Raw genomic sequence first — 26,652 nt, forward strand, 5'->3', positions numbered from 1 at the left:
GAAAAATTACGAATTGTAAATAATTGGAAACGTCAGAGTTGTCATTTTTTTTTTATTATGGCACTTCGGCTATATAACCATGGCCAGTGACAAGTATTATAAGAGGCGGGAAAATAGTATTGTTATTTGTTGCATACAATTTTCAGCATCGTTTCTTTATATCGTCAGGTCAAAAGTCTAGTCAAAGTCGAAGTAAAAAGTCTAGTCAAAGTCGAAGTAAAAAGTCTAGTCAAAGTCGAAGTAAAAAGTCAATACTTTTTACTTCGACTTTGACTAGGCTTTGGTGCGACGAGGATTGCTTCGTTCTGGTGGAGAGGAGGAAGAAGGGGAAGCCCACCGTCCGCAACCACCGAGGCACCGCACCTTATGTGCCCGAGCTGCGCCTGCGGAGCGAGGTGCCCGCGACGCCGCTCTACGTGTCGCGCCTACACTGGTCCATGACGGTCGAAGACGTCGTAAACTACATCCGCGAGAAGACCACCTACACCTTGAGGGTGGAGCGTCTGCACTCTCGCCACAAAGTGAATTTCAGTTCCTTTGTAGTGAGAGTGCCGACTCAAGTTTTGTCCATCTTCGAGGTGGAAGAGTTCTGGCCCGCCGGTGTAGTTTACCGAAGGTTCCGGGGAAGGCTCCCGAAAGAAGCGCGCATCACGTCGCCGAAAGAGATTTTACGTGATAAAGTGTAGTGTGATTGTGTGTGTGAATGTGTAAATAATATATATTACTATAAAATTGTTCGGCGTGTATCTGTTGTCTGATTGCCATAACACAAGTTTTTACTTAGCATGGGATTAGACGATCATCCCTTTCAAATCTATCTAAGAAAAAAGGGACGACAATACGATGTTGCCACTTTTTAATTTCTTTACTTCCTTGACAGACTGTATAAATACATATAGTTTTATGTTAATATTATGCTAACGAAAACTAGGTTTAATATATTTTGATTTGTCACACTTGACAGTACACTAATATTTTTTGGAAACACAACCCATAATATGTAGTCAGTATTATCCAAATAAAGCTATGGATGCAGCTGAGAAGTTGAAAAGTAGCTTGATTGGCAGGTAATTAATATAATAATAATATCTATGGACGCTTAACACTACGTCAGTCTGGCCCTGTGGTAAGTACTTGATGGACTTGTGTTACGGGTACCAGACAACGGAAATATATTTGATACTTTTATACTATACATATTAAAATGTATAATTATCACTGTGTAATTATGATATCATGTATAGTATTATGATATCATGTTATTATTATAATAATGTTAGTACAATGTTATTAGTTATTACAGTCGTTTCTTTTCTTACTAATGCCACATACGTGGCATTAGTAAGTTACCATTGTGTAAACTTATAAGTCATAATTTAAGACATAACACAAAAAAAGATTATATATTGTTGTTAAAGTATAATAAGTATTATATTTATTAGTTTCTTAGTATTTATGAGCGCGTAACTACTATGCAGTTTGGCTAATATAATAAGGAAATATATTTTGGTTTATAATAAATATGATTATTAGTATATTTTAGTATTATTATTATGTAATAAAAATGGAGTGGATTGAAAGGCGAATTTTAGAATTCCTAGAATTTTACAAAAAGGAAGAGCTTATTTGGAACCCAAAATATCGCTATAATAAATTTCATATTTTTCATTCAACATTGCTATCATAATATGAACACGTCCTCCATGTTCGTGTGCGAATGTCAAAATGAATCACCCACAGATTACTAGGTATATTGGAATCACCCCACGAATGTGTGAACGGTAGTTCGCGACAAAGTTCGCGACAGCATTCGTATACGAATGTTTCGTCGAATCAACGTCGAACGACGAGGCGAATGGCGAACGCGAATATGTAAATGCAGTATTAGATTGTTTTAAAAATAAAATAAAAAATATAAATGAAAATGTTTCTAGGCTCTATGTGGCTTTTGTTTTTTTTTTCTGGCAATAATTTTTACTTCCGCCATCAAAGGCCGCCTGCCCAGTGTTGCCAACTATGGGGATTTCCCACTAAATTTAGTGGGGTTTTTAGGGGGTAAAATATTTTGGGGATATTTTTGGGGATAAAAATTTTGAGGAATGGAATATTTTTTTGATAACAACCTTAAAGTGGCTCGGAACTTTGCCGCGAGCGACCGCGACGGACGAAAATTCAAACGAAATACCACTTTATGACATAGGCTATAGGTTTCATTTAACTCAACTATTAGCTTTTACGCCACCGCCGCGCCGGCGGCAGCATGGGTCGCCACGTAAATGTCAGTAGAAAATGATACCTATATTCTTTAACATAAAGTAGCATTTTATTTGATTTTTTACCGGTCGCGGTCACTCGCGGCATAGATCCGAAAGCCACCTTTATGATGGAACTGCCACACAAAGCACATGTCGCTATCAGTGTTGCCAGTGCTGTATGTTCCAAAGTTACATAATGTCATGCAAAAAGTAACATTTCGTATTATTTAATATTTTCAATGACAGGGGGGGGGGGGGGGTTGGATTTCCAGGCTGTATCGCAAGAACCGCTAAAGCTAGACTTATGAAATTTTCACAGATTATGTATTTCTGCTCCCATACAACAAACTTGATTTTTTGGCATTTTGTGAAACTCATTGATTTTGTGCTGGATATCAATAATGGTAACAGGTAGGCACTTGAAATTTCCACAAAATCCTTTATTCAATATGTGTATACTTTATTAATAAATAAAAAAGATATTCAAGTGAAAATATAATAAAATAAGCTCTTATAAACAAAAAAAACACAATTTTTGGCCTATTTTTGCTCTACGGAACGGAAACGGTACGGAACCCTTAATGAGCGAGTCGGACTCACACTTGGCCGATTATATTTTATTTTTACGAAGGCATTTTATTTTGTTTAACTCCAAGTCTACCAACATGTTACATGACGGTCATTGAACAAAACTTTAAACTAAGGTGCGATAAGGCTTTAATTATATGAACGTGGGCGGTGCGCTGCTGATAAAGGAGAACTGTCAAAAATGGCGTTTTTGTATGATGGCAGTGGTAGTTCCTTTTTTCGCCACGTTCATTTAAAGCCTTGTCAGCTGTAACGACAAAACTCAATAAAACATAGTGCGTTTCGTTTTCGCATTTTTGGTTTCAAACATCTTTTTTTTTTTCAATTACCAAAAGTAACGTAAAAGTAACATCTGTAGTCATGTCACATGAATGTAACATGCAAGGGTCAAAAGTAACGTAAAATGTTACCTACAAAAGTAACATTCTGGCAACGCTGGTCGCTATAGTCTTTTGAGTCGTACCAGCTGACAGTAGGCTGACAGATTATTATATTTGTTGTCATTGTATGTAATGAAAAAAAGAATTGAGGCTGTAGATTCTTATGCTAAAGACGCTATAAGTACAGGAGTGTCAAGTCAATTTACAGTCTATTGCCAGGATTTAGTTCCGCTGGCCAAAACCCACATGTACAATAGCTGGCACAATATATGGGTCAGAACTAGTGAAAGTAAAGGAAAACACTATTTTAATATTCAAAATTTTATTCCAGTAAAGCCATGGTTTTTTAAATTCAAAAAGGCAAGCAAAACAGTGTGTTCAACAATTTGTCGCATGAGGCTAGGACACTGCTGTACGCCTGTTTTCTTAGCAAAGATTAGGGTCCGAGATAGCTCCTTATGTGAATGCGGCCTAGACGAGGGCACTCTAGACCATATTTTTTTCTCTTGCCCAAGATACCAACCTTCCTTATACGATTTCCTTCCCCCTACTATTCCTCGCCCTATCAATTTTACTTCAGTTCTGTCCTCTGTAAATACTCCCTTAGTTGAAACTTTATGTTCATACATTTATACTAACAGTATTAAATTGTAAGGTGTACAGGACTAACTCTAGATTTTTCAACAGTCACCGTACGCGTCTCATCATACCGTAACCTTGTTTCTTCATAAAGCCATCTCATAAAGTAAAGTCTTTGCCAAAACACTCTGATACTGGCAACTCACAAAGGAGCCATTAATATAAAAGAAGAAGAAGAAGAAAGATTTAAAAACTGCCGGCCTGTTTGTTTGTTTGGCCTGTTGAAGGTGTATTTCAGCGTTTTGAGCGCTTAGTAGAACATACCGCAAGAAATTTTAAATATTTGGGGAGTTTTTGTTGAAATTTATTGGGTTTTGAAGTTGCTTTAGGGGGAATTGGGAAAACGTTTTGAATAGTTGGCAACACTGCGCCTGCCGCCAGAAAAAACGCAAAACATTGGCAAAAGCCAAAAGCCAAAAGCCAAAACACCACCCCTAAGTAGTCTGTGCAAAACACCAATATCGCGCAAGTTGCGCAAGTCAAGTTTTCTGGTTCATGCGCAATGGAAACATCCTCTTTTCCTGGTCGATTACGGTGTTCCATTTAGTTTTTCAGCTGATTACGCTTTCTGCAGGCGCCTCGCAGTCGTCGCGTGTGCACTGTGTCATGTGCGAGGCTGTCGCAGCATAGTCGGATATAGGGCTTCTATAGTTGTGGTATCGCTAGCTAGTGCCCGTGAAAATGTTTTCAGGACTCACTAATCAGGTCAGCTCGTGGATGGGCGCCGCCAAAGGCGAGCCTCAGGATGAGGAGGTGCCTACTCCCACCAAGGAACCGACGGGGGAGCCAGCCGCCGAAGGAGAGAAACAAAGGTGAATGAATGTTACGTCGGTTCTCTTTGCTGAAATTATTGATTTTTCATGCACATTTACTACATGTACATTTGTGACTTTCATTGTCATTTGCCGTATCAATACAAGCCTTGTCTTTACGACAAAGGTTGCAGATTTCAATGTTTCTACGCAGGAATATGGGTATAAAACTTGTTGTATAAGTTGAGTCTGTTGCATAATGTATTGATCCAGCTAATTTATGCACAGAATAAGTATTTGGGTCAAGTAGTTACTCGAGGCGTAAGAGTACGGTCTTAATGGCATTGTTACCTTCAATTTATTGTAAATTTTGTTTACACAGCCCAACTAAAGGTGGCAGTAAGCTGGAACTGATTACCAACGTCAAGTCGCAGATGACAGGATGGCTGAGCTCCGGAATACCAATTCCTGGGCTGAAGAAAAATGAAGCAGGTGCCCCCGAGGCCGAGCAGCCCCCGGCAGAACCAGTCGAGCCTGAAGTTAAGCCCGAGGCAAAGGATGACGACGATAACTCGAGGTACAATAGGTATGAGGGGTCGCAGAAGTAATGAGTTGTTTGATTGGTCTGTAGTTTGATTAAAGCACAAATTACTCATTGGTTTTAACCATCATAAAGCAAATGTAGGTTTAAAAAAAAAAACATTCAGCACCATTCTATAAATGCGTAAAATCTAACATTTAAAGAAAGACAGCATTTGAAAGATGTATAAAAAAAGATATGAAACACTTGTGTATGAAAGTGTGTAAAAGATCTTATAATATTGATTACTTATTATATTTGTCAAGAAAATAGCATTATGGACTGTATTATATAACATCATTGCACTTTTAAATCTGGCTGTAAATTGTATTTAAAATTTAGTTTTAGATTTAGCACATGTTTTATCGATTGGCACAGTTTTAAGCTTATTCTCTAAATTCATTACCTATAATTTATATTCTAATTTTCATCATGTCATAAAGTCAAAGCAAAAACATGGTCTTACTTGTGTAGATTAGCACAACTCTTGCCATTGTCATTTATGTTACAAACATGTGTAGCCCGGTCACTGAACATGTTGAAATTTGGCCACTAACCTATCTGCATGTGAATGAGAGAGAAAACTTTCGTTTATATAAGATATTGATAAACTATCGGAACAATTCCTTAACTGCATGTCTGTGAAAACGAGATAGAGATAGCAAAATACTTACTTGTAAGTAAGAAATTTAAAGGTCAATGACCAAATCTTTTCGTGTCTGGTGGACTGGGTTCTTGCAGTGCTCAACATACTAAAGGTAAAAAGAGTTCTGCTATTATAACCTCGATTGTGGGAATCGCAGACACATTAGATTTTCAATTGTTATGAAACAGTCAGGTGCCGCTTGGGAGTTGGTGGGTTAAAAATACTTCAAGAAAATAATTTAGGAAATGTTCATTCATATTTTTATCACTTACATAACTTAAAATTTTGAATGTTGTTGACTCATTATTTCTGTTCAAACCCCATACTATCACTTTTCTGTTTTATTTCTAGTATCATAGGCCTTAATTTTAAGAAGATTTTTTTTAATAAACATTTTGTTGACTCTCCTATTAAATCAATAGAATACAGGCATTTCAATGACAGAATTTCTACATGTTGCCAAGCTAATAGCTATACCGGCTTTGGTATACCTTTGCAACCGTTGGAAAGGAGTGTCCTAACACTAAGTGTTCCCTAGTGATCTTTGCGGGTCAAATATCTCTTAAAATAAACATATTTAAAAAAAAAAAGTTATGTTTTGCAAAAGTTCTTACGCTCTAAGGACGAACGTGACACACAAAAATTCGTGAAATCTTGAAGGATATGTATGGCCCTTAATGGCCACTAGGGCTTACCACCACCACTTAGCTTTAGGAGGCGGTTGATGAAAACAGGCATTAGTATCTCAGTTTGTTTTCTTACACTATTAAAGAAGTTATTTATTTGAAGCCTTTTCTCCAAATTCTAAAAAGTTTTCTAGTTATACTCTTATATAACTTTGAACAGATCTGGGTTGAATGCACAGACATAGATCAAGATAGATACCGTATGTCGCTCCATTTGTATGAAAATGAGCGTGTCACTTTTTTCCTACCTACTGTGACATACCAATGATAAGAAACATGTCCATTCTAGACCAACGTTTCTATTCGAATTTCTACAGCTCGATACGTTAAACGGCACAATTTAGGCACTTTTAAAATTCAGATTGACGTCCGATTCCGATAGCAGACTAGAGAACAGACTTTCGAAAGACGAGCATTGCTCGTCGTTTGGGAACGCGATATGGCACGCGAAGTACATTGAATGTCACGTTATGCTATTTTTGTTTTTACTACAACCATCTGGATATCTTACTACTATGTTTCACGCTTGATAGCAGCACCAGCACAGACAGTAAAAAAAGTTTTCTTTTATGTTTGACAATGTTCCTGGCAATATTCTGTTATGACATGTGCAACATGTCAGATATTGGTCGAATTATTTACTGTTTGTGCTAGTAGCGCCCTCTGCTTTGAGCCTTGCGCTATATATTCTCTTTTACTAGATTACGCAATTGTTTTATCTTGAAGCAGTAACAGTCAGATACATAGATAGACAGACACTTTCGTATTACAAAATAACACATTTGTTTATTATGTTCAAAATGTTTATTATTATTAGCCTTTATTCAAACAAGCAATATATTTATTTTACATACATTACAAAATATTCAAGTTAATTATTATTCGGTAGTGCGGTCTCTGTTTCTGTGTGCCTCTTAGCAGGGGCCTCCCCCAACAGCTTCCACTCACTTCTCTGACATGCCACTCTAGTTCACATTTTGCCAGCCATTTGTACTATTTCATCTTCCCATCTTTTTAGAGGTCTGCCCTTTTTTCTTTTTGCCCCTCTGGGATACCAAGACGTTATCATTTTTGTCCATTTGTCTGGCCCTCTCAAAACATGTCCGGCCCACTTCCATTTCAGTTTTTTTGTTTTATATGTTACATCAGCTGTTACACCTGTCATTTTTCTCAACTCCTTGTTTTCTATTTTGTCTATCCTTTTCTATCCAATCATACTCCTCTCCATAGCCCTCTGCCCAGCTTCAAAATAAGACATAAAAATAAACCCATGCTAAGTTATAGGATTTCATGTCTATTTTTGAAAGAGACTTTAACATGATATTTGGCCAAAGATTCACTTTTTCATTAGGTGCCTTGTTTATGACGCGGACGGTACAATACTTCTTTCAACAAGAAATCCTTGTGCTTTAACATCCATCATCTTATCAATAAATATATATTAAGCAGCACATAACTTTTTAAGGTTTATGTCTGACATATTGTGATGTTTCTAATATGCTAGACAAGTACAAGAAACTCTTGCAGTTATTTGTAGTGTAAGAAGTTTTATTAGTAAGGGAAGTCTTTTGATTCAGTTTTTTAAGGCCTATGATGAAGTATTATATATACATATTAATACCCAATTTCACTAACATCTGTTAGTGTTGATGGCTTGTGTCATGTCTTCTCTTTCATTCATATGAAAAATGATAGAGGTAACATGAAACTAATTCAAGTCGTTGATGAAATTGGATCTTAAGTTAGAACTACATTTTAATGTTAGAATTTCCACAGTGCCACCGGTGGAGCGGACAGTAGGCCAGCCTCAGGTGGTGGAACTCCCACGGAGGACCAGCCAGCAGGAGTTGGAAATGGTATGCATGTAGATCTTAGAAGTTTTTTTTTTATTAAATAAGGGGGCAAACGAGCAAACGCGTAACTTCCGTCGCCCATGGGCACTCGCAGCATCAGAAGAGCTGCAGGTGCGTTGCCGGCCTTTTTAGACTTATCAAACAACATCAAAAGCCTAAATAACTAGTAATTTTTTTATTTGGTAGATTGCTACTAGCTAAATAACTTTTATTTTGCTGTTTTGTAGATTGCTAGATTTTTTATTTTATTTTTCGTTTTGTTCACACTTTCAGATCATCACAGAAAGTTGTCAGATTTCATCGATGTAGCCGACATGCAAGAGCGTTGGTATTGTTTTTTTAGTTCTTTTCGTTTGCTTTTTATACTAATTTAAGTTTATTTTTTGCAAGTTGTAACAAAACTAAGTGATAATACTTTAGGGTACTTATGTGTTCCTTGTAGAGAGTGCACTGTGAAAGAAGCAGGACTGAAAGACCAACATATTTTTTTAACTTTTCACTTTTGTATGGGGAAACTCGTGACGCTGAGCGCTTGCCCATACAAAAGTGACAAAAAATTTGGTCTTTCAGCGCTGCTACTTTCACAGTGAACTCTCTACATATAGGGAACATGTACACACCCTCAAGTATTATCACTTAGTTTTATTACACTCTGTATATTTTTTAATCTTAACATTTTCAATATTATGTTTGTTTGGAAACTGAAAGGCCGGGAAAACACGCGTAAGACGCGACGGCCTGATCGAAGCGAGATTCGAGACATGAGAATAGGGGCCAACTCTTAACCCCAACCTTTTTTAATTCGCCTCACACCGTGAAAGCGGCTTAACGAGAACGTTCATTTTTAATTACCTTTTAATTTATTATGATCCCTTCTCGCTTTTTTATGAATAATTGTAATCCCACGTTACAGGAATTAGAAGAAAATTGAGTTGATCTTTTTAATAAATCTTAGTATCCATATTCCGTGCTAATATTGTAAAATTTAATTCGAAATTATGTCCGTCTACCTCTAGAGGCTTTAATTGCTGCTTTAACCCAAAATTTTCAGCACTGAGTGGGCTGATGATGATGAACTATAGCTAAGTACACTCTCGTGTTAGAAAAGTTAGGGGGCGTCCACAAATTACGTGAGGTGTTTTTTGGAATTTTCTGACCCTTCCTCCCCCCCCTGGTGAGATTTCGTGAGGTTTTATTCAACCCCCTCCCCCAACCCCCAATCTCACGTGAGATTTTTCAAAATGTGGGTTTCTTACGTAAACGCGTTGGATTGTTTGGCAGTCATTAGATGTGTAACGTCAAAGTATGAATGAAATTATTTTCTTTCAAAGGAATTAGTGAATGATCTTAATCGTATTGCGATTATGCTTACAATTAAATCTTAAGCATACGTAGAACAATTATAATGAAATGGACCAAAATAGTTTTTTTTAATTAAATAAGGGGGCAAACGAGCAAACGGGTCACCTGATGGTAAGCAACTACCGTCGCCCATGGACACCCGCAACATTAGAAGAGCTGCAGGTGCGTTGCCGGCCTTTTAAGAGGGAATACGCTCTTTTCTTGAAGGTTTGCAGGTCGTATAGGTCCGGAATACGGTGACAGTTAGAGTTTTACAGTGCGCGTTTTTTTATTGTAATGTCAATGAAAAAAAAATTACGTGAGATTTGCTGAGACCCCCCCTCTCCCCAACGTAAGATTAGATGAGATTTGACTCGTCTCCCACCCCCCCTTGAACACTACACGTAATTTGTGGAATGTGGATGCCCCCTTAGACAAACATCAGACTTTTCTTTGCGTCCATACTTACTAATATTATAAATGCGAAAGTGTGTCTTTCTGTCTCTCTGTTACGTTTTCACGGCTAAACCGCTGAACCAATTTTGCTGAAATTTCCCGAGACTCAAAAGTATATCCAAGTTTCAGCAAAATCGGTTTAGCGGTTTGGGCGTGAAGAGCTAACAGACAGACAGACACACTTTCGTATTTATAATATTAGTATGGATAAGTAAGGATGCCTGTAGACAATAACTAACCCCGTCTCCGCTCCCCAGTGACGACGAAGGCGGTAGCGGGGGCGAAGTCTCTGGGCAACTTCCTGTACTCGGCCGTGAACAAGGCGGGCGCCAAGGTCAGCGAGGCCGGAGCCAAGATCAAGAAGACCGTCGAGGAAAATGTGAGTAGTACACACTACACGTAGTTTATGACGATTTAAACTCAACTACAGTGAGGAAAATTGAGCCAACGCATTGAGTCAGCGCATTTAGTCAGCGCATTGGGCCAACGCATTGAGTCAACGCATTGGGCCAACGCATTGAGTCAACGCATTGGGCCAATTGAGCAAACGTAATAGGCCAGGGTATTGCGCCAACGCATTAGGCTGCGTTTCCACCAGATATGTGTTGCGAGGAATGTGTTTTTGAGGACCAATAGAATCGCCGCGCTGAGCGATGTCATGGCAAAGTCACGTCAATAAAGCGGGTCCCGCCGCCCGCGCCGCACCCCCTGCGTCGACTGGATTTGTACCGCGGTCCGCGCGACAGACTGGCTGTCGCCATATCGAAGTGACCATTCTGTACGGAATTTTGTTGGAATAAAATGTGTTAGTGTAAAAAAAATAACACCCAATTTTTTGGGTTCAATGGACTCTCCTAATGATATGATACCTAAGCCCTAAAAAAATTGCTTGTTTGAAATCAGTACAAGCAAGCAAGTAGCAAGCATAGTTTGTGTTTATGTGTATCACATCTGTATGTCTGGCCAGAAGGCAATCACCTTCGTGATGAAGCATTGGGAAAAGCGTGCAGAACTAGGAGTGAATCATCATCCTCACTATCTTCATCGAGTGATATTTTAACAAGATCGCCAAATTCATGCAACATTTTATTTTCAACGTCATCAGACTTTACAAATACAAACCTCAAAAGTCTTAACTATATAATTTGAGCTGTTATCGGTAATAGTTTTAACAATTTTTGGTAGTTTTGGATTAGACTTTATAGTCTGAATTTATATTTTAGCAACTTCATATGTAAAACCCCTCTTGAATCTTCTGCAAGCAATTGCAGCACTTTTTCTTTCAAGTCTCACTTTCAATGCAATGGACTTAAACCCCAAAACTTTGCATCGTTACATTTTTAAAACGCATTCAGTATTTCAAGTTTTAACGTTAAATGTCGAAATACTGAATGCGTTCTACTTTACATCGTGGGTTGCAGAAATTTCCGGTGACTCACGATCAGCCTTTCATAATCATTAATCAGAATGACTTGACAAATGACAATGACGTTGAACTGGAATATCCTTAGCCAAAAGACTTTAAATTCAATTTCACTAGTCGTAGACGCGAGTTGAAGCTAGTTCTTTATATAATAGCGGGTCGAGTCGTTTCCCTTAATGGAGTCGTGTTGGGATAATGCGCACTCCCGTGGGAAGTACCGTTAAGGGGCCGGGTGCCATCGAAATTCTCATACATACGTAATACCAAAACCATTTTCTCATACGAAAATATTTAATATGTTTGAGTTATTTTTCAGCTTAAAATAGAAATTACCTAGGTTCCCACGTAAAAAATTCTAAGCGAATCAAATCATCTTGTAGGAGTAGAGCATCAGACAAGTCTTAATAAGTCGGAAGATTTTCATGTCATCAGCAAACATCAAAAATTTAGAGAATTTAAAGCAATTGCCAATGTCATAAATAAATGAGATAAAGAGTAGTGGCCCCAAAAAAGACCCTTGTAGGACCCCAGACGGAGTAGGTACCTATCCACGAAGACATGAAACCGTTCAATACGACAGATTGCGTTCTGTTGCGCACGTACGACGAGAACTGAGAGAATTATGGCTCCATATAAATAGGCAAACGTAATTTTGATTTTTGGTAGTAGTACTGACCCCTGGTTAGTTTTCCTTTTATAGTAGTTGACCATCTAAAATATATTTTTAAGTAATTATCATATAAATCTATCATTTAACTCAGCGGCCTATTGGCCGCTTTGCCCGGTCCACTTTGCCTTTTGGCAACCGTTCTGTTTTAAACATAATTTTATTTCGCATTTTTTATCATACTCCAGAATAAAAACAACATAGATAAAGCTAAATAGATAGGCAACGACACCGGGACAATAGAAGCATTCAAATATACAAAAAAATTATTCAAACAGGAAGAATTTACCTTGCATTTTTTCCGACATCCGACTCAGCCTGTTGTGCAACTTGTGGTTTCTGGGTTTCCAACCATTTTGAGACGAGAGCCGGATTAAGGTCGATTGGGTCGTCCCAATCCTCCTTCATCATCCATTCTTCATCGGAATCAATGGCACTGCGTAGGAAGTTTGTTTGGCATCATGGTCCGCAAAACGGGCTGCATGGTCGAAAAACCCTTTGAACGCAAATGTGATCGCCCGACTTCGAGATTCAGCTTGTCCACTCCGAAAGACAAGTCACTGTTATTGACACACAACTGATCGTGGAAAGTCATGTCATATACCTCTTGAAGGTAGGCCACATCGGTGTCCTGACCAACAGTTCGCGTTACCGCCAAGCGACGTAATAGTCTTTCAAACGGTGAGCGAGCGCAGGCAAACCACGCAACAAAGCTGTAGCTACCAGTAATCTTACTTTTTTGAATAAAGGACGGCAGGATTCTAATGGTTTGGCTCCGCAAATAGCCCGGATACATTTTTTCTGACCAATAAATAACCGCGTTATGTCTACTGAGTTGCCCCAAATGATCAGTCCATATTGGAGTGCAAACATCGCGAATGCATGATAGGCTGTTAGCGCCTGTGAGCTCTCCCACAAAATTGGGAGTATTTTTAGTCAGTCGCCCCAAACAGCCCCCGTAGGTATTTTCTGCTCTATAGGAGTTGACCCCCCTGCCAATTAAGCTTCAGCATTGTGCGGCAGTGTGCGCCACTGACTCGCATTATGTTCCCTCATTGGAAAGCTAGGACTGCTCCCATTGTATATTCTGACGTTCCAGACGTTGCACCACACAGTAAAAATTTTAGAGGTTCATACCACTTCCATTTGCTCACAGCTCCCTCGGAACCGCTTCAAATTTTTTTCTATTCTCGGTTTAATTGTGTTCGTAGAATATGATATTTTTTTTCAATTATTTTTTTGATATGTTATCCAATTGTATACTAATATTTGTCCAGTCATCACTTCTTTTTACTGTATATATTTTGTAGTCTGCGTTGGCGGCGTCCCAAAGAACATTATTCTCGTGGTAGGTATATGCTGAGCATTGCCCTTTAACCGTTTCTATAATAACATCATCCTTTGAGCGGATTTCCTATGAAGTGGATTAATAAATTTAATATCTTTATTGTTCTCATTATATTCGTCTTCAAATAATAAAAAAAAAACTTAAGTAATAAGTTTACGTCTAAAGTCTTCCAACTTCAATTATGTAAATTGTTCGGCACAATTGTGTTGTGAACAAAACAAGTTAAATAGTGTATGAAACCATAGACTAGAGGAGGAGTATAGATTGGTAAAAAATTGTCCAGGATATTGTTTTGGTATTGGTTTGCTGACTGTCGAGTGTCGACGTATTGACACTGCTTAGTTATTTCAATCCACATCTTCAACTTCCTCTTCGGATGGATTTATTGTAAGTGCACATATTAATTGAACTCCTACGATGCCATAATATCTCCTTTTCTTTGGTTGCTTCTTCTGAACCTTTCTTATGCATTATTTCGGTCAGTATGGCAACGTGATTTGCAAATATTAAAGCCGAGTCATCGTTTACACTGGCATATATTTTATTATGCACGTTAACAAAGGGCTCGTTCCACTACCACCAACTTTTATAAAATTTTAACTATAAATAAAAAAAAAAAAAAATCTTTATTTCAGGCATAAGTACCCATAACACGATATGTGTAAAATATTATGTAAAGTTACAAGTAAAATAATGTTAACACTGTATAAGGGTGTCCAGTCAGAAAAAAAAAAAAAAAAAAAAAAAAGAATCAGTATGTGGATACCTACTTGGAGAGACCGGTTAATTTTACTGAGGTTAATTTACGTTGAATTGCGGCGAATGGCAATGTTAAATTGATTTTTGCTGTTCGTGAATGTCAGTCGTAAAAGTTTCCCCTAAATATATATATATATATATATATATATATATATATATATATATATATATATATATATATATATATATATATATATATATATATATATATATATATATATATATATATATATATATATATATATATATATATATATATATATATATATATATATATATATATATATATATATATATATATATATATATATATATATATATATATATATATATATATATATATATATATTTATTTATTTATTATTTGACACTTCAACCCCAATCACGTGACGGATATAAGGGTGTTTTATAGCCCCCTTACAACGCCTGTGGTTCTGTTAATATAAATATAATATTACTTGGATACCATAACATCCCGCATCAAAATAAATCAAAATGAAATTCCTCATTTAGAGTAAACCTTTGACGAATATATATGCTTTGAAAAGCATCTTCTTTCTGTTTTGATCTTCATAATACTGAAAAGTGAAAACACTAAGGTTGTGAAAACACTGTAACTCACTGGTCCTGAATTCACATGCCCTTCTGCTCTAGCTTGATAGAGGGGGAAGTGTTCCATCCATGATGTTGGGTCATCTCCGAAGAGAGAGATAATTCCAATTCACTTTTCAGCGTCTACATGCGCCACTTAACCTTAAATTACATCTCGCTCGGTGTATAAATATTAATAGCTTATTTGAAAACCCTGATTCTTCTATCCTCTGTGGATTTGCAGGTTTTCATGTTTTCGGATGATTTTAGCGGCGATTCATTCAACTTCGATCCAGGACCGAACGGAGAGCATTGACATAAAAAAAAATAATACGTTTTCATTATTTTATTGCAGAGATTTAAAATATTTGACAATTACAATAAGGAAATGCCACGGAAGTCCTTATTTGGTTAAAGCGGGGAATTCACTACCGGGCTGCCCGCGGGCCGCCCGGTCTGGCACAAGTCTGCCGCTTGCCCCTATTGAACACACACAGAACAGGCAAGTCAGTCAAATAGATAGAGAGCTGCAGCTCGGTCATTCTTTTTAACAAAATATGATAGATCAGCATCGGCATTCATTTCTTTGGATTTTTCAATAAGTTCGCTGTACGTAGATGGGTGTTCATGTAATCTTTGCTTTTAACTTTCCACAATCAAGGATGGAGGAATGGATAAATGGAAATAAATGAATGTCAAAATTGTTTTTGTTGGTTTTTCTTTAGTTTAGTGTTTGTATTGTTTACAATAATATGTTTTAACCCTTGGCTGGTGTCGCTACTTTTGGCAACACTACTAGCATCGTGGGTCAAATTTTACCCATACCAAAAAATCTGCTGTAGTATGTATACATTTTTGTTTTATTTATGTAAATAGGGATGTATATCAAATAAAACACTTATTTTTTACAAAAATATCTTAGTGTAATTTTAGAATATAAAATAGTTTTTTAGTTTCATATGAATTTGTAACTGACCTTAGTTTTTGGCACTTCTTGGTAAGAGTCTATTTTAAATGAAAAAAAATAATTAAATTCTAGAAAAACTTAAACAAAAATAAATGAATGGCACTTTCTATATCCTCTAAATAACAAAAAAGTATAATTCTCTTGAGATCAGCTAACAATTTAAAAAATGACAATCAAAAACTAACAGCTTAAAACTAACCAATAATACGACGTCGTATTTCAGTCTTATACTTTTCGGCAAGTAGTACACAGTATATTTTGGACGGAATGTGTCTTACAAATAAAATGTAAACATTTATAACATTTTAGAGAATGTTTACGGTCGTTTTTCCAATCACATAGGTAGCATCTGGCCCTTTTCCGGATTGAATTTGAAGCGAGTGAAGAAGTCGATGCAACTGGTTCTCGACTTTGGGATTGATTTTCCGGCTGATCTTGAATTTGTTCCAAAATTGTGTCAATCCTTCTTTTTAGATCCGTGAAAAAATTAGCGTATCCTGTTTTCCGTTGCAATATAAATGGTGTTGCCAGATCTAAATCAATTTTTTTCATATACTTGTTCCTTTTCATACGTTTTTCAGGGTTCGAGGCTTTCCAAAGTACAAATCCATTAGCTGCCGAAATATTCAATATTGCCCAAAAAATTACACATGGCCATCTCTGAGTTCTTCTAGCTACCGAGTAATTTGCACATTTTTGGTCCAATGAATCCACACCCCCTTTGGTACCATTATAAAATTGAATTATTTCTGGTTTGCCACTTTCAGTGTCGACGGATTCATCGTGGTGCATAGATGAAATCATGATTACACTTTGGCTCTTTTTAGGGACAAAGGAGCAAAGAGTTTTATCATTCGTGAAACCGAACAAACTGGAACCTACAGGACGTGTTTTGTGGGGCAAGAATTCAGGTGGGATTTCGCGTTTATTTTTACGCAATGTTCCAACGTACGTTAACCCCACTTCTCTAAGTTTATCAACTAATTCGATCGAGGAAAACCAATTATCAGCTGTAATATTCCTGTTAGAATTCTTCAAAGGTTCGACTAGGTCCAAAACTGTGCGTGTAGGTATAGATAGATCAGTTCTTCTAGATTCTGATTTTCCAGTATATATAAAAGCATTGTATAAATAATGAGTTTTAGAATCGCAAAGGCATAAAATTTTGATTCCATATTTGGCAGGTTTTGATTTCATATATACTCTAAATAAGCATCTCCCTCGAAACGGACACAACATTTCATCTATAGTTATATATTCAGAGCAACTATAACATTTTTGACAGTTATTTATAAACAAATTGAATATTTCAGATATTAGTGCAGCTCTATCGTTCGCTTTTCTTGCGATTCTCGTTTCAACGTCATCAAATCGTAAAGCTGATGAAATAAAAAGCTTTTTAGGAACATAGTTGCTCTGAAAATGTCTCTTCCTGTACCATCTGAGTTCCATAACCCTTCAAGATCTTCGTGGCCAGATTTGAAAACTCCGGCTAAAATGGTAAGACCCAAAAAAGCGTTTATTTCAGTCTTTTCTATATAATTTGTATGAGCTCCAGTACTTGAATGAGTTTCCTTAAACTCCGAATTTTTTTTGTTTGTATGTAGGATTATAATTGAGGAGGTTCTTTTCAAAACTTGACTATTCCACTTTTTGGATCTTTGTATAATTTAAAGAAATATAATTTTAAGAACAGAGTTACATGTTTAACATAAAATGTTGGTGAATTATAATATACAACAAGAATAGTGATTATTTTGTATGAGTTTCAAAATTTTAGCATTATTATAATATTGAATAAATCCAGAATCTTAAAATGGAATAATCAAGTTTTGACGAGGCTGATTGGAATAATCAAGTTTTGTTATGTGTTCTATAGGAATAATCTAGTTTTGATTCAAACCATTATGGATTAATCTTATTTTGTTCACATTAATTTAAAATCGTTCTTTACTAAGTAATATTTTATTTCACTAACCTCATTTTCATCTTGAAATAAAATAAATAAAACTAATGCAATATTAAAAAAATGTTTTTTATTTTATACTTACTTAAATTCTAACAGCCGTTTCATGTTCAAGGCAATCACATTGTTCATCATTGTCACAAGCATCTTCTTCATCACTATCAGAATAATTATTGCAACCATTTATAATATTGACATACCAGGAGAGCTCCTGGTTTTCTGCCCAATTTTCACTTTGAATTGGTTTTTGTACAATGCCTTACGATTTTTCAAAATATCTCGCCTTGCGAATTTGTTGCATTGAAATTTGCTCTTTTCGCTATGATTACAAGGCTTCTCAAATGCAAGTGCACATGGGTCACAGTCCGAGTAGTCCCTGAAGCAAAAATATAGACCAGGTTTATAAAAAATTACATTGAATTAACGCATAATCACAGAAATTTTATGACAATAGATTCGTAGCTAAGTTTAAACACAAAAACTTACTTCGTTCGATTTTGTCATCGGCGCTTTCTACTTCTTGAACCTGTATTAATATCTTGTACTGTTGTTTGACACTCCATTTCTCAATTATTTTGATCCTCGAGATGCAGAAAACACAATTCGCAACACAAAAGGATAATAAACTGCAACCATAGATAATACAATATAATATAGAGAACTGCAACTGACCGCGACAGACAAAATTTTTGACAAAATAATTTACGTCACTCACTGTCAAGCTATGAGATGTCAAATAGGATTTTTTTAAACGTTTTACGGCTCTGGGTTCTTGCCCTTTCAAGCCTGACTCAACCTTTCAAAAACTTGGCAGATTTAGCACCAAGAGAACATAAAAACTTTAAAAGTTTAAACTACCTGAAAAATATGAGGAAAAAACATGTTTTGTTACAATTTCTAGTAATAAAAAAAATATCTTCAGGATTAATCATGTTTTGTTAGGATTTTGTTTTCGATGTATATAGATTTCAATGTTACCAACTTAAAAAAAATAAAAAATCCACTTTGGTCGCAAGTGGAATAGTCAAGTTTTGAAAAGAACCTCCTCAATTTCAACCATCTCATTTGTTACTAACAACTTCCATGACTCCAACTCTGACATATTTCTTTTTTCACGAGCTGGCCCTACTAAGCCAGGAAGGTGTGTAATTATGTTATGCCTCCTCGTTCGGGATCTACTTGGCGCTGTTTTAGACCATTTATAACGATTTTTACCTCGATAATGACGTGTCCGTTCTTCACCGTCATCACTTGTGCTTTCTTCCTCTTCCTCTCCTTGTTCTTCCTCTTCACTTCTCGTATATCCGTTTCTAGTGCTCTCCCTTTCGTTTTCACTATCAGAGCTTTCTTCAATGACACTGTCTTCTGAGCAAGTAAGGACTGCCTCGATCGCTGATAACTTCATCGTCACAAAGTAGACCTATATTTGAGCTCCCTTGAATATTTTCTGACTCCGAATCATCACTCACGTCGTGCAACAACTCCTCAATTTGTTTATCGTTCAAAAATCCTTCCATTGTTGTTGAAGTATTCACTAAAACCAAAAAGTTTAAAAATTACACTCAGTGAAAAAAGTTACGTATTTGGTGTCGTGGGTCAAATGTGACCCGGCCGGCTCCATACCTCAGCTCCTATGATGGTGGTCGCGCTGCACGTCCGCCCCCCGCCGCAGCTTGCGACGTACTGAGAATACGTAGAAGCGCGCACTTGTACCATAAACATTAGAAGAGTAATAACAAAAAATGTTTGCGTCTGGGTCGAATTTGACCCGCGATACCAGCTAAGGGTTAAGATAATATTTTAAGTGCACTCCAGTCGCTCTCCAAGGCGCAAATGACGACGGGCCGCCCGTTGCGACCATTCATGTACAGACTTGCCAGTGCCCGCGCGGGAAAAATGCAATCTCGCGGGCAGGCTGCGGGCTCGGGCCAACGGGCATGTCTGTGCCCGTACCTAGAAATTGACGAGCAGACATGCGACAGACCTGCCCGTGACGGGCGGCCCGTAGCGGGCGGCCCGGTAGTCAATTCCCCGCTTTAATGTGTACGTCTGGAAGACGTTCTACGTCTTCTTTTCAGACAATTTTTTGCAAGTCACCAGTTGACTTTAAACAATTAAGTAGTAAAACAGCCAGTGTCGGTATTAAACTCTATTATCTTATATATAAAATTCTCGTGTCACAATGTTAGGCCGCGTACTCCTCCGAAACGGCTTTACTGATTTTAACCAAATTTTATATGCATATTCAGTGGGTCTGAGAATCGGCTACTGGGTACTTTTTATATTGATAAGTGCATTTGTTGAATAAATAAAAGTAAATTATTACAACTCGAGACTGACCGCGACCATTGCTTGTGCGACGGTATTAAGTACTTATTTAGTCACTTCAATAAAATAATACGGCCCAAATACTTTATATGGCAAAGAAACGTTTGCCGGGACAGCTAGTATTAAGATAAGAATTTAACGCAGAACCCATGAATATAGAATTTTCTGACAAATTATTATTAAATTAATGTCAAGTTACCTTTAAATGTTTAATGAAAAGTTCCCTTTAAATGTTGTAATAATTATGATGAAGTCTGAAACGTTTAAGTGGTTTCTTTATAAAAACGGCATCCAATATTATACGAATCCCAATCCAAGTATTCCATCGAACGCGTCATCAAACATTTCATAATCACGATTGATACGTTCCATCCCAATAAGTAATCAGCTGACGAATGCGACAGAGCGGGACCGGAGCGACAGAGAGCGTAGAATTAAAAATGAAATCCTCGCCGCCGATTGGTCGGCGAGAGCGGGGGGTGGGGCGCGATCAATACGGAGGTTATATAACAGTGCGTAAAGTGTAAATGACCCGCGGACCTCACAGGTTGATAAAAAATACGTGAGGTGTATAAATAAATGTTATTATTAGCAACAATGTTTCGTATTAATACGAAAAAGTTAACTTTTTATTAATTATTTCCTATCATTTTTAAGTTAAAGTAAGTTATTAAAGCTTTATATGGAGTCCACAATGTTGTTGATAGTTTATTCAATTCAAAATACACACATCAACAAAGTCTGAAAGTTGTAATTTATGAAATATTTACAAATCTTTTTACCCCGGTCTAATTAGACGCAAATCATAACCTAGGAATAATTCGCCTAGAGCTGGAAATGTTTATAATGGTGTATTTAACGTCCTCTGTTATAAATAAAACCTCAAAAGTCCCCGGCGATTCTCCTTGTGCGAAAATTTTGTTCGAGGGCAAAGGTATAAAGTAATAAACATGTGTTTTTTTAATGTTACTAAATAATTGTAATTTATCTGACCGGGAATGGTTCAACCCGCACACCACTCAACCCCTGTCCTTATGGACAGGGGTTGAGTATAGAGAGTATAAAGAATAAGTTCCTCCAAATACTGGGGGAGGATTATTCCTCCCCCAGTATTTGGAGGAACTTATTCTCTATATCGGACAGAGGTTGCTCCGTTGATGGCCCTCCTCCAGTCCTGTTTTGACACAATCGTAAGGCCGCCACTCTTCTCTTCAATTTAGCCTTATAATCTATCCAATACTGAAAGTAAACACAACATAAATCTTATGGTCTTAGTAATATTACAGATTAAATAATTTATATATCCAATACTAATATTATAAATGCGAAAGTGTGTCTGTCTGTTACCTCATCACGTCCAAACCACTGAACTGATTTTGCTGAAATTTGGCAAAGAGATACTTTCCGAGTCCCGGGAAAGGACATAGGATATTTTTTGTCCCGGGAAAATGTACGTTTCCCGTGGGATAAACTAGTTTAGGCGCATCGGAGTTGCCGACGTCATCTAGTAAATTATACTACAAAATATATGAATATATATTATTATTTTTATTTACTTTAGACCAGCTTTTCCAGTCCTTATGTGCGCCATCGCCTTGAGCATTCCCATATAGCCATTTTCGGTCGCAGATTTGTAAATTTGTAACAAGTCGTAACAGTTTCGTAGCTGATACGACACCTTGCGACTGTGTGGGGGTTTGCTTTTACGTGTTGTAACCGTGTCCGCTTGTTACAGAACAAAATGTGTTCACACGTTTTCCACACATAGTGTAGGACATGTAACTAGTGTACAATATTGGTAAAAATGTGTAGTAACTGGGTTGTAACATGTGTCGTAAAGTTACGTAATAACTAAACATTAACTTTGACAAATGTATACAACCAAATGCCAGTCATTCTAAAACTTTCTGTTGTGTAAACTGCCTGTTTGCCGTTTAATTAAAATAAAAAAATAAGTAAAATACCAAAAATATCGCGTAGATTCCGATGTACTTCAACATTTTACAGGAGAGTAAACGAATTATCGAAGCAAAAGAACATTAGTACGCCAAGTAAGTGATCCTATATATCGTCTATCGGAGACAGTACTGGAACATTTAGAAATAAGCAAATTTAGAATAATGAGATTTGAAAAAAAAGGATTATTTTAAATGTTAATTAAGATCTAATTATAGACAACGTGTGTATATCTGAGTACTTAAACAATCTTAAATTAATATATGTTTTAGTGTGTCTAACTTTATATCAGATATTGTTTCTAGTTATTTAGATATTGGCAATTTTATGAAATGTTCTAGTAATGAATCGGGAAAATTATACTGATTGGTTATGAAAATAGAACATTTCGGAATGTTCTAATATTGAAGATAATATTATTTTCAGATCTTTAAAATATACCACTAAAGAACTGTGATTCTATTGTAAAAAAAAGATGAAGTTAATAAATTATTCATTAACTTTTCGGAATAACGAAGAATTTTGAATAAAATACATATAAATTATAGGAAAAGTTTAATTCAAAATTAATGCCACTTAGTAGTTTAGTATGTTATCAAAATTAAAATCTAATTCTCTTCATTTTCAACAAAATTGTCTGTGGCTTCTAAATTTGTATAAAAGTCCCAGTATACCCTAGGAATTACAGAGTTGCACAATGCAAGCAAATCCTTTTTCTTCAGATTTGATATTTTTGGACGCGCATAATACTTTTTCTTGATTTGTAGTTCCACATTTACAGCTGTCCCTCTCATTTTATGACGTACATTAATACATTTCATTGTACTGGTCCCGTATGTGTCACAATAGAAAATAGAATAAGGGCTTGAAGCCTGCATGAAAATCTTTTTTATATCGTTCCAGATTACACGGTCACCATCTGTATTAATGGTAAAGTTTTTTCCAAACTGACTTACTAGCTCTTTTAAATCAACAATATCTTTGTAATCTAGTTCGTATACTTGATACGGATTACCTTTCTTTTTTGCACATTGAATAAGTGAGCTCCACTGAGAAGGAACAAAAATAGATCCATTTTTAAGTATTCTCTTCTTTTCCTGCTCTATCGTAGAGTGAACGCTATCGCCTTCATTTTGCGTATGACCGACAATTAGGTATTTATGTGTGATTGATAAAACTCCTAGAACTTTAATAGAGTAATGGTAAAGACTCATTAAATATTTGTTTTTATTTTGAGCAGAGCAGTTGTCTGTGTAAAAAATTACGTGTTTCCCAATACAATAGTCCTTCAAAAATCTAAGAATGCAAGTCCCAACTTCATCACAACCCTTCCCTCCCAAAGACTCATTCCATAAGTAGCAATGACCAGTTTTGCTGACAATCTCATACACGGTACAGTTATAAACGTTCAACCTTCTCTTATAAAAAAATAGTGAATCATTGCCTGAAGGTGTTTGTAGTATAGCTTGCATGTCATAGCAACATATAATTTTACTGCTATCATTTTTGCAAGATTCTATATCTGCTTCTTTGTCAAGCCTGCATAGCTCCTTCTCTCTTAAATGCGTCAAATAGGCATCTTCTATATTTAATTTATCTTCACCATTAGCGTTCGTATACGATAAACACAAAGAACACATGTCTTTTTTTGGTTTATAAAAGGAAATATTAAATTCGGTACGAAAAATATTTTCATATGTACCTTGTGTAGCCAAAAGCTTGTCATTATGGACACACCAATCTTTATACTGCCTGTACATCATACATAAGTTCAGGTCACCATCAAGATAAGTTTTGCTAGTCGATGCCCGGCAATAATGGGATTCTTTCTTGGGATAGGAATTTATGTGATCGCGAACTCCATCTTTGACAGCTTCCGGAAGTCTTCTTCCATTTATAGCATGCTTGCCTCGGAGATCACCCGAAATAACTCCAGTGGAATCAGCTTTTTTGCTGACTGTTGTTAAAAATGAGTGTCCAATATCTAATGTTGCTGAGTAGAATCGTTTGCATACTCTAATTTTCTTTGAGTCTACTGTGAAATAGTAAGCTATGTTAAGACATCTTTTACTATTTTCATTATGAAGTGAATATTTTGGTTTAAAGGGCTCCATGCACCGGTAAACATAATCTCGTTGTCTTGATAAGTCACCCATTTTCCAGAAACTAGTAAAAATGCTTAATCTTTGGTCTTCATTTATATTTTCAGTACATCTTAGGCGGCATTTGTCGCCACAGGGAGGTTTTACTGCTTTACCAGGAACTAGTTTACCTGACACTGTTTCATAAGCTCTGCCTGCATTTTTCAAACATTTCTTCTTATTTTTTTTCCATTTTTCAGGTTCCCTTATACGCTTTTTACATTTTTTATCAACAGATACTTCTCTTGTATTATCAGTGATACTACTTTGTGGTTCTATATTCGGCACATTCATGTTATTTTCTTCCTGTAATAATATTTGGTCTTCAATTTCTTCCCCTGCACCTTTAAAGCACATAATAAGCGTAGTTAGATTGGTTAATAATTTATTAAGCAAAGCCATACTTCTAACAAAAGAGTTAACAAAAATAGCTACCAAGGCTTGATAAAGCCTGATTTCCATCTAGAGTAGGCACAGCAACAGGCTCAGTAAGATCAGAAATTAGTACATCGGCCACGCAGTCAGCTTTAGAGATTATGATTCTTTCTGGATCTGAGCTATGCTCATCACCTGTTAGAAAACACACTCAATTCAAATTAACATGCAAAGGCAAACTTTCAATTAAATATTAATAATAGCCGAGAATAGAATACGTACCTTGACTAGTTTCAGACTGGTCCCGGTAAACAGTAGGTGCCTCATCGGTTTGGTAAAGCTCAGCTGTTAGTTGTAGACTTAAGTACTCATTACCTGAATATAAATAAGCAATTATAATTAAGTTAAAGAAATAATAGGGATTTATCTTTCATAGCCTTACCTTGACATGGTTCCGAGAGATCCTGGTTTATATCAAATGTAGCAGCAGCATTATGCTCGTAAGTTTCAATTATTGAATCAGGAATCTGCTCGTCACCTAAATAAATAAATAGTATGAATAAATAACTCTGTTTTAGTGAGCATTATGAAAATAAAATGTGAAAAGTATGTAGGTACGTGGATTAGGCTCAGCACTGGCAGCCAAGGACGGGTTTGATGCAACAGCAGGCATAGCAATAAGCTCATTCACAAAAGTATTAGGCGGACATGCAGTCGATTTAGTAGGTGATAATTGCCTTACGATCCCATTATCTGAAATAAAAAAAATATTATTTAGATAAATCTAAGAAAATCTGTCTTATCTAGACCGCATACTATTTACTTACTAGTATAAACAATATTAATATCAGGTATATTAAGTACTATAGTATAGTATAGTATGACGTAATAGGTAGGTATATTAAGTAAGTACTGTTAAATATTAGTTTTAGATGGTATTCCATCTAAAACTAATATTTAACAATATTTATAGCGTAGGACAAAAAAAAAAATAATATGTAACAAGACTTACCACTGCTTCCCGCTTTTTTATGATTCCGGGTAATCATTTCAACTATTTTCTTTGCTCTGTAACACTGGTTAGACATTTTTAAATACAATAATATTGCAGCACGAAAATATTACAACCGCGCGCAATGAACTCGCATGCACGACTGGAACAAATATGAATATTAATGACAATCCATGTGTCAAATTTCGGTCCTTACTGGAACATTTCGAAATATCTAAGTAATAAACTAGAGATGTTCCGATGTTTTATTGAGTTCGTTACTGGTATTTATCGATTTATTTGAAAAAGAATAGTAATCTGACTTGTTCCAATAGTGTATCGGAAAGGTAATTCAATTTCACGTCAAATCCTATAATTAACTCAAAACATCAAATTTTGGAGATGTTCCAGTACTGTCTCCGATAGACGATATATAATCTATACTAATATTATTAATGCGAAAGTATCTCTGTCTGTCTGTCTGTCTGTCTCGCTTTCACGTCAAAACTACTGAATGTACACGGATAGTCTAAAGCCTGAGGAAGGACATAGGCTACTTTTTAACCGGAAAAATGGGTTGTAAGGGGGTGAAAATGCGTAAATTTGTTCAAATTAAGTTAGTCCCAAAAATTCATAATAGATGGCGCCGTTCGTCTGCTACATCGCGCTATCGCTTGCTCATGCATCTTTCTATAAGAGGTGGTACCATGTTAAAGTATGTTTTTCGATTCTTTCGATTGTTATACACTGTATCATAAACAGTATACAGTTATACACGTCGATAATGAATTATGCGTTATTAATGACCGATAATAACGCACCTGTGTGCGGGAGCCTTTAAACTCACCTCTCCTCGTCTTCTGTATCTTCAAAGTTCGAATACAGTTCCTCTAATTTTAGTCCTTCAGTAAATGTAGGTATTTCGTTGGCCTTGACTTTACATTTAATTTTTTTCCAATTTTCG

General features: G+C 36.3%; 2 protein-coding genes across 10 annotated transcripts in view; one reads left to right on the forward strand and one right to left on the reverse strand.

Annotated features, from left to right (window-relative positions):
• The first annotated feature begins 4,261 nt into the window (after positions 1-4,261).
• Positions 4,262-26,652, forward strand: part of LOC121735894 (synapse-associated protein of 47 kDa) — a 60,876-nt gene continuing 38,485 nt past the window's right edge. For all 5 annotated transcript variants that reach the window (XM_042126884.1, XM_042126885.1, XM_042126887.1 and 2 more), the window contains exons 1-5: positions 4,262-4,674; positions 4,997-5,200; positions 8,303-8,382; positions 8,653-8,703; positions 10,434-10,555. In XM_042126884.1, the coding sequence (XP_041982818.1) occupies positions 4,544-4,674; positions 4,997-5,200; positions 8,303-8,382; positions 8,653-8,703; positions 10,434-10,555 (588 nt within the window). In that variant the 5' untranslated portion in view covers positions 4,262-4,543. The remainder of the gene's footprint in view (positions 4,675-4,996; positions 5,201-8,302; positions 8,383-8,652; positions 8,704-10,433; positions 10,556-26,652) is intronic.
• LOC121735892 lies at positions 22,736-26,097 on the reverse strand. Of its 5 annotated transcripts, XM_042126879.1 has the most exons (6): positions 25,710-26,097; positions 25,316-25,450; positions 25,140-25,235; positions 24,980-25,072; positions 24,758-24,892; positions 22,736-24,666 (listed from the first exon to the last, which is right to left on the reverse strand). In XM_042126879.1, exons 1-6 carry the CDS (start codon positions 25,783-25,785, stop codon positions 22,790-22,792), a joined length of 2,412 nt encoding a protein of 803 aa, XP_041982813.1. In that variant the 5' UTR covers positions 25,786-26,097; the 3' UTR covers positions 22,736-22,789. The 5 variants fall into 5 exon arrangements, with proteins under 5 accessions (XP_041982813.1, XP_041982814.1, XP_041982815.1 ...); XM_042126880.1 differs by lacking the exon at positions 25,316-25,450; XM_042126881.1 differs by lacking the exon at positions 24,758-24,892.

Source organism: Aricia agestis, chromosome 18 (assembly GCF_905147365.1).
Source record: "Aricia agestis chromosome 18, ilAriAges1.1, whole genome shotgun sequence".
Lineage (NCBI taxonomy): Eukaryota > Metazoa > Arthropoda > Insecta > Lepidoptera > Lycaenidae > Aricia > Aricia agestis.